Source organism: Hipposideros armiger, unplaced genomic scaffold, assembly GCF_001890085.2.
Source record: "Hipposideros armiger isolate ML-2016 unplaced genomic scaffold, ASM189008v1 scaffold_377, whole genome shotgun sequence".
Lineage (NCBI taxonomy): Eukaryota > Metazoa > Chordata > Mammalia > Chiroptera > Hipposideridae > Hipposideros > Hipposideros armiger.
In genome coordinates this window covers 1917-11031 of record NW_017731727.1, presented here as the reverse complement: position 1 = coordinate 11031, position 9115 = coordinate 1917, and the positions used below count along the sequence as shown (strand labels likewise).

At 37.7% G+C, this 9115-nt stretch overlaps 1 protein-coding gene across 1 annotated transcript in view; it reads right to left on the bottom strand.

The window, feature by feature from the left end:
- DNAAF6 (dynein axonemal assembly factor 6) overlaps positions 1-8730 on the bottom strand; it is a gene marked incomplete at its 5' end in the record, with an annotated part of 21830 nt that extends 13100 nt beyond the window's left edge. Inside the window, one exon of the mRNA XM_019662432.1 lies at positions 8634-8730. Within this exon, the coding sequence (XP_019517977.1) occupies positions 8634-8730 (97 nt within the window). The remainder of the gene's footprint in view (positions 1-8633) is intronic.
- Positions 8731-9115: the final 385 nt, after the last annotated feature.

Genomic DNA, 9115 nt, shown 5'->3' with positions numbered 1-9115 from the left:
AAAAAAAAACTGTACAGATTAAAAAGACTTAGTTGTACAAAAAATAATTCTAATACACACTTTTTATTCCTTAAAAAAAACAAAAACAAAAAACAAAACAAAACAAAAACAAAAAAAACAAAAAGGCAGCCTGCTGAATGGGAGAAGGTATTTGTCAATGATACATCTAACAGTCTTAGGGGCCCATACCATGATTACTTTTTTACTGTTTGTTTATGAGTTATCTTGACACACAGTAGGCACTCAATAAATATTGCCCGAGTAAATGAATGGATCTTTGTTATCAAGTGAAAAGCATTCTTAAAGTGTCTGCTAGCCTAGAAAAACCCTCTAAATCCTGTCTCTTCCTCAACAACCATCTCCTCTTTTTCTTCCTCATCACTGCTAAACGTCCTCAAAGAACGATCTGTATTTGCAGCTTTCTCTTCCCCACTTCGTATTCACTTCTTGCTTCCTATTCAAAACTCAGCTTTTTTCAATTTGGTGTTGGCTACTGAAGTTGCTTTCTCCCAAAGGTCACCAAAGACTTCTTAATTGATGAATCTAAAAGTTCTTTCTGCGCCCCCAACCCTGCTTTACTTCTCTATAGCAGTACATACTATTATGGTTTCCCCCATCTCTGTATATGCTTATTTTAGTTTCTTTTACTTTATCCATCCCTCAAATATTGGTATTTTCTAAGGCCCACATATGAATCTGCTTGCAAGGATTCAGAAGTTGCTGCCAGTTTTGGTTCAAGGATGCCAGACCATGTGATTCAGATATTTTGATGATAACTCCTCAAAATGACAGTATCAAAATATAAAATTACTGATTTTTATTACAAAGTAATCTGTATAAGACATCTTACACACTTATTTCACCCCCGACCTTAAGCCCATCTCAAACCCTCTCTTTGCCCCATAATATCTCTCTCTCTCTCTCTCTCTCTCTCTCTCTCTCTCTCTCTCTCTCTTTCATGGGGGGCTTTCATTTTCAACTCTAATTTTAGTATTATTTAAAAATTTAAATACATATTTCATAATCAGAAATATATTACGTTTATACAAGTAGGTTAGCTTTTAAAGGGGTATTCATCCCCCTACCATCATTATGAAAGAATGTTATGATGTTAACTATAAATGTATGTATATTGCTGAGATAACTATTAGAAATTTAATTGAAGGTTTACTGTGCTGCCTGGAGCTGATAACAAGTAATTGTATTACAGCTCAAATATCCTTCTTCCTGCCACACAGTCTGATATATAACCAATCAAATAAAGTTAGCATAATCACAATGCCTACAAAAAAGGTGTCCATCCTCTAGAATTTTAAATGGAAAAAAGATTCCATTTCACTATCAAGCAGCCAAATCTATTTATTCATTAAAAATAAACGAATATGACTTCTTTAACCTTAAGAGAGAAATCAGGATTTGAGAAGCAGACCATTTAAGAAGCAAGTGAATTCTCAGAGGATGGGCAGACACTTTGCTCGGAATGATTGATAGCCCTTTCTGAGATGAATACGTGTGATAAACACGTGACTCCTGGTTGTGTCTGCCAGATGGTGACTGATTCCTATCCCATCCCTAACTCTCACCCCATTCTCAGTGAGATTTAGAGATGAAGTAAGGCTCATATCCCAGTGAGGAGGTGACAATGAAAAAAGAAACTTAACGACTTGTTTTCTTGGTTACATCAGAATGTTCCCTTATCAATATATATCCATTAAAGTAGGAGCATTAAAATATTATGTATCCATTGAAGCTCAAAAAGAATATCAAGCAATCTGCAGGCTGCTTTTCCCCTATCCTAGAACAAAGGATGGGCTATTTGGCAGAATATGAACAACCCTAGCCCCATTCATTTTTGGATTTTAGAGATAGTATGCTATTCAACACCCATGGGTGAAAATAGGAATCCACCAACACTCTCCCCAACTGCACCCATCCCCCTTCCTGCCAAAAATAGTCCTATGGGGAAGTCAGGCTATCTCCTTATATATTTTTGATACCTAAAGTTCCTTTTCCCACACTCCCCAACTGCCACCCAAGAGGTCAGGTACCTCAGTCAGCCCTGTTTCTCAGGGGTAGGGAGGTTCCCATTCTTTCTTATTTTGTTTTTATGACAGCCTTTTGGCTATCCCATCATTTTTGTTTGTATCTCTAAAGCCATGCTACAATCCCAGCCTCACTTCATTGATCTGATTCCTCTTGCTTTTCAATACCTGGACTGGAACTGAAAGCAGAATTTATAATGTCTCTGTTTGATGCCATCTCAAGAGCTACTTACTCTGTCCCAAGTTAGTTCCATTTCTGCAAGTTTCCTAGTATCCCTCTCAACACCTCCCTTCTCCAAGCATACACATACTACCTAAAATCAGTTCTACTTCATTCCAAACCCAACGCAAAGCCTGCTAGCACTCTGTGGTAATATATTCTGACCCCTGCAAAGAGCAAACACAAACTTTGAAAATCAACATCTCCAGTCCCTGTTTTTGAGTTCCACACAGATTTGCATTTCTGACAGCCTGCTGGACACTTCCACAAAATTTCTTACAGGCAGTCCAAATTCAGTATAGCCCAAACTTAATATTTTTCTCCTAAAACTTTGTCTTTCTCTTGCATTCCATACCTGATCTCTACAACCTAAACAAACCCACCCTTTGTTTACTTTTAATCCAAAAGTAATAGATTATAATTATAAAAAAATGTAGAAAATTCAGGTGAGCAAAAAGAAACAAAAACCATCTCTAAGACTACTTTCCAGAAATATACTTTACATTCCCATATCTTGATTAATGTCATTGTTACCTAGTCACCCAAGCTAGAAGTCTGACACTGTCTCCTTTACAAATCACATTCAACCACTTTCTAAATCATAACAATACTACCTCCAAAATGTTTACTGAAGCCATTCTCTTCTACTCCCATTGTCATAGTCCAGGCTCTCACTTCTCTCACCTGAACTAGTGTAATTGTATATCAACTGGTTTTCCTACCACCAGTCTTCCAAATTCACACTCATCTCCTACCATAATCTCCACCAAATCCTTCACCATAATCGGCCACTAGAGTTGTTCCAAAATATGAATCTAATTGTTTAACTCACTTGATTTAAAACATTTAGTGACTCTAATGCCCGCAAGATAAATTCCAAATTTCATCGTGTCTTAGTCTGCTTAAGCTGCCATTACAAAATACTACAGACTAGAAGCGCCAGACATGCCAGCATGGTCAGTTTCCAGGGAGAGCTCTCTCCGTGGCTTGAGATGGGTGCCTTCTCACTGTGTGCTCACATGGAAGGGAGAGATAGCAAGGAGAGCAAGACCTCTTATGTCTCTTCATATAAAGGCACTAATATCATCATAAGGGCCACACCCTTGTGACCTCATTAAAACCTGATTATCTTGGGCCGGCCGAGTGGCGCGATGGTTAAGAACTCGCTTGGGATGCCAGAGGGCCCTGGTTCGGATCCCACATATGAGGGCCAGTGACACTGCCCTCCACAGCTAAGATGCTGAACAACAGCTCAACCTGGAGCTGGGCTGCCATGAGTCGCCGGCGACGGCGTGGGCTGCAGTCCCTGTGGCAGTGGATTGCCATGGGCTACCGTGTGTGGCCAGCAGCCAGCATGAGCGGCCAGCAGCTGCAGTGAGCGGCCGTCCAGAAGCCGGCGACTGATCTGCCTCTCCAGAGAAGAGCGCAATGATGGTGCCAACTTGGGCCAGTGAAGCAACATCCTCCACAACTAGATTGAAGAACAAAACGACAGCAACTTGTCTGTTCACCTTTCCCCAATTCCCCAGCACTGTTCCCATCCCCCAAGTCCCCAATAAAAATCTTTAAAAAAAAAACAAAAAACAAACAAACAAACAAAAAAACCTGATTATCTTCCAAACACTACATCTCCAAATACTATCACACTGGGGGTTAGGGCTTCAACATATGGATTTGGGGGCAACACAATTCAGTCATGTACGATATTCAAGGGCTTCTACAACTATCTCTAAACTGCCTATTCTATTTATATTTTATTCGTCCATGCCAGTGCATTCTGGGGCTCCAAAAACATCAGGAATAGTTCTCAAATCAGATCATATACTTTCATGGCGCTACGACTTTTGCTCATGCTGTTCTCTCTGCTTAGACAGATTTTCTACCCTGACAAACTATTATGTTCTTTGAATGTCCCTGTCAAATGCCACCTGTATTAGGAAGTCTGCTTGGGCTTCCTCTTCTTTGCACCCATACCACTTTGCACATACTTCTATCAAATTCAGATTGCCTGAGTTCAAACTGTAGTTCTGTCAGATTCAAAATGTGTGACGTTAAGCAAGTTATTTAACTTCTCTGTGCTTCAGTAACCTCATCTGCAAAATGTAGATAATAGCACTGATTTCATAGAGTTTTGTTGTGGGGATTAACGGGTTATGTGCATAGTTCTTAAAGAAATGCTTGGCACATAGTAAGCATTATATAAATTATTTGCTATCATTATTATATTAAGTGAAAACATCAGGATAAACACTTTTATTCATAGACTGTAGATGTAGGAAAATGGCTCCACTATGACATTCTGGCAACCTTGCACTACCCACATGGGCCACGTAGGCAAGGCTCAACTTTGATCTGCCCCAGGTCTTGGCAGAACATCCTGTGGTTCTCTTGGAATGAGAAGATAGGCCGTCTTGCAAGGAGTTGCCTCAGGCTGTTTCTTATCTGTCTCTACCTTGTGGGAGGCCCCCTACATTGCAGAAGGCTGCCAAGAGCCAGTTTCCCATCCTAGTCCCCGGTTCCAGTGAGGCATAGGACTTTCTATCTCCCTCCCCTTGGGTATAGATGCAGGCTATAAAACAGCTTAGCTGCAGTCTAGAGTGGGCTGTTCAGTAACAGAGTGCTCCACTGCTCATATCATTTGTCATCTGGCCCCTTTATTTTGATGTCTTCGTCGTGTGAGGCAAAGGGACATGGGGAGCTGACACCATGCTGATCTTACTTATGCTGTCTGTGTAAGTAAAAAACTATATTCATTTAATCTTATTGTTTCCTTGTTGGACAGATCTATGAAAGTCTATGCTGCTGCTTGTGGGCTGCTTGCTCTCTTGACCATAAGCTCCGTGAGAGAAGGAGACACGGATCTATTTTGTTCAACACTAGGCGTATATAGCAAGTATCTAGCCTATAGCAAGTGCTCAGTATTTGTTGAATTAGAAAAATATATAGCAAAATATGATAAACATGTATTCAAGGATATATAGTCAAGGATAAATATCAAACCCATTATAGTGAGAGCCTTGTGGGGAGGAATGGAGATTATAGAGGAAAAAATAGAAAATGAAATACAAAATAAAATAAAACAAGATGGGGGCATTCTACCCATGAGGTTTGAAGAAAAACATAGACATGCCACCTATGAGGAAAAAGCCCTCTAGCCCACTTATTATTTTTCTATTAATTTATATGAGTATTTGATACCTTGTAAACTTGACCTTATTTTTTCAAATGAACTGTAATATAAGGAGGAAAGGTTAGCTTAGCATCTTTCAAAATGTGTTCCAAGGAGCCCCAGTTTTTTCCCTAGGGGCTGCCTCATGGGTGATAGTACCCTTTTAACCAAGGCAAGTGTGCTTTTATGTTTTATATGTTGAGATTTCTTATAGAATTTTATTTGAAGAAAAGGGTTGACAGCTAAAAACAAGGCAAACACACACCTACAAGCCACTGGTCTAGCTCTAGCTCTAAAATTAATGTAGAGCATAATGACTGTAGTAAATAATATTGTATTGAATACTGGGAATTGGCTAAGAGAATAGACTTCAGGAGTTCTCAACACACACACAAAAAAATGGTAGCTATGTGAGATAATATGTTAAGTAGCCTGACTGTAGTAATCTTTCACTATGTACCTGTATGTCGTATCATCATGTACACTTTAAATACATATAATTTTTATTTAAAATATAAATGCCTAAAATAAAGCAAGGGAAGTTTGGTAACCAAAAACTGCGGAGTAGAGCAGCTGGCAGAATTTGGATAATGGAGCTCTTTGGGTTGGGGTTAAAAGGAAAGAACGAAAGATTTGCTGAAGATATACATATTCTTAACACAGAATTTTGTTTAGAACAATTGCTACGATTTAGGACTCATAAATCTTGCTTTCTTATTTGGAGTCTGGGAAGGGTAAAGGAAAGGGTGGTCCTTGTAAATTTTTAAACCCCAGATCAGTCCTTGTATTTAAACAGATTGTTTGTGATCTTATTAAAACCTTGCTCAGCTTAAGCAGAGGTCTTCTTAAAGTCTCTGGGGGTGGGTTTTTACATATAGACCAGGTCCAGGACCCAAATAACATATTTAGTCAGTTCTAAGGTACAATTTTCCCTTCATTTTAATGTTTCTGATATTGGTATGCACTGCATAACACATACGTACATTTAATATGGTAGCATACCTATTTTCGTTTGTTATTAAATGAATAGCACATTTACAATTTGATGATGTCTTAGATTTGAGAAAATGCCATATTGTCAACAGGAAAAAATAAGTTTATAAATTTGAGCAAGAAATATTTGAGATGGGGTCAACAATCTCTTTAGTCTGGGTCTTATCAGTGGAATTAAGCAATGATGGTAGATGTCATTAATATGCCTACAAGATAAAATTCAAGCAACACATAAGGGCTGTTTTGTTTTGTTTTTTTCTTTTTTGAGAGTCAGCTTACCAGTACACGACAATGTGTACCAGTCCACAGTTATTCTTTATTCTTGTTATACTCACAGCTTACTCAAATAGGCCATGCTATCTCATGCCAGGATACCTTTCCATGTGTTCTTACCTCTGCTTGGAATGCCCTTCTTGGAATGTTGGACACTGTAGAAATCCTATCCACCAAAAGAGAGTTGATGTCTTTTTGCTTCATGTCACCATGAGGTGGTATATGCCTCTAAATATGTACTTACCATACTGAACTGCAGTGGTTTGTTAGGTGTCTCTCTCCTTTACTGGAAATTCCTTGAGGGTAATTGACTATTTCTTATTTATCTCTGTATCCCTAGTACTTAGGACAGTGTCTGGTATGTACTACTATTCACTAGGTCTCTAAAGACTGAAGATATGAATAAAAAGAAAGAAGGAGATAAAGAACAGTATAATGTGGTAAAGTGTCATACCGTCAACAAATGTTTCATTTGCTGCTGCCATTCATTGGTATTCATTCCTTATCGAAACCCTCTGAACTCCTGGGAGACTTATAATTGTCAACACTGAGTTTAATTGTTAATAATAAGATGAGTTCGTTTGGTTAGTTTGTTCTCCCCAGTTGATTATAAATTCATTAGAGGGAGGGATCAAATCTTTTTTGGTATATACTTGTTGAGTTTTAGATAAATTGTATTCTGAGGTGTGACTTAGTTTCCATTTTTCATTCAGGATACCTTTATCATTAATACTAGTTGTGACTTGCATGAGAGAAATGATAAGGCCCACAACACTTTTATGTATTTAGGGCTTAGAATTTCTCTAGAGTTTAGAGCAATTCTCAATACTAGACATCAAAAACATAATTCTACAGTAATTTAAGAGAAAAGAATTTGAATATTACTGGTAAAACCCTGGAAGCTAATGACTTCAAGATCACTTGAAACCTTAACTCATTCGAGTTTGAAAAATTTCCTGAGGTAATTAAAGTCACCATTTTGATTATGTTACTTGATTCAATATGAATGTCTTACATTTTGCTAACAAGAGAAAACCTGAAGTTAACACAAAAGAGAGACTCAATTTATCATTTGCTTAGGGAAAAAATATTAAGCATCTCCTATGGGCACCTTAGTACTCTATACTGTAGAGTATTATAAGAGAGGGAGGAGACAAGGTAGACGTACAGCCCTGGATCTCAAAAAATAAATTATCCACACCAGAATTACTGGTGTATATTGTCAAAATTAGTTGCATTCTACACTCTTGGTTACACTCTGACATTTTAACAAGATCATTACAAGGCTCAAATAGGCAAAAATAAGGTGGTTTCATTGTTGTTGTTGGCATTGTTATTATTATATATAAACAGAGGCTTAGCAAAGGATGCTCTCCAACATGCTATAGTGTCATTCAGATTAGGAAGCCAAGTAACAACATTGAGATGTCTTTTTGGAGTCTTAAATTAGAAGTTCAGATCCAAAAATTAAGAAAAAAATCCTTTTTAAAAAAAATTTACCAATGTAAGCCGAGTCATTAAAGAAATACAGATGTAAGAGAGAAGACAGATTCAGGGAAGAAATACTTCATTCTGATTGCCTGCCAACTCATCAGAAGTTAGTAACCAATCAGACGGCATGCATGGGACAGAACTAGTATAAAAGAAATTCAGACCAATCGGACTAAGAAGTTTTCATAGGACTAGAAATAGTGTATTATGTCATATGATTCTATTGTGTTTATTTGTAAATCTTATCCATGTGTGTAAAGGTAATTTATTTTGTATGTGTTTATCAATTTTAAACTGCCTATCCCATTATTCCCTTAGTGCCTAAAACATAGCAACCACTATTTTTAAAGAGTTTACAACCTTGCCTACAGTGTTACATATATAACAGGTAGTCAATTTAGCTATAATGGTCATAAGGAAAATGGGGGAGAAGGGAGAAGCTTACCACTATATCCTGACAACACGCTGTTGAAGAGTCCTTTCTCGTCAATGCTAGGAATACATCCTCGGTTCCCACCTGCTGTTTGTATGTAATCTCATAGCTGAAAAAAAAAGTCATTGACATACAAACTCAAATGAAAGCAATTTCCTATCATAGAGTGGAGAACTAGAAACTTATGAGAACATGCCATTACAAAAAAAAAAGGCTTAAATAAAGTACTTCCAGGTTTTCAGGCATATAGCAAACATAAAGGAATACAAGTCTAGAAATTCAGCCAAACATACCTAACACTGTAAAGCAGGATTTATATCATATATACCACTCTTCTAAAATGAAGGGATGAGACAATACAAATTGGTAATTGCAATATGGCCTCAGGGATAGAAAAAGATAGTCCGAGGAATACAATCAATAACATTGTAAGCATTTCTTAGGGGACCAGATGGACCAATGCCCTTTTGGGGAGTCCACTTCATAGTTGATGT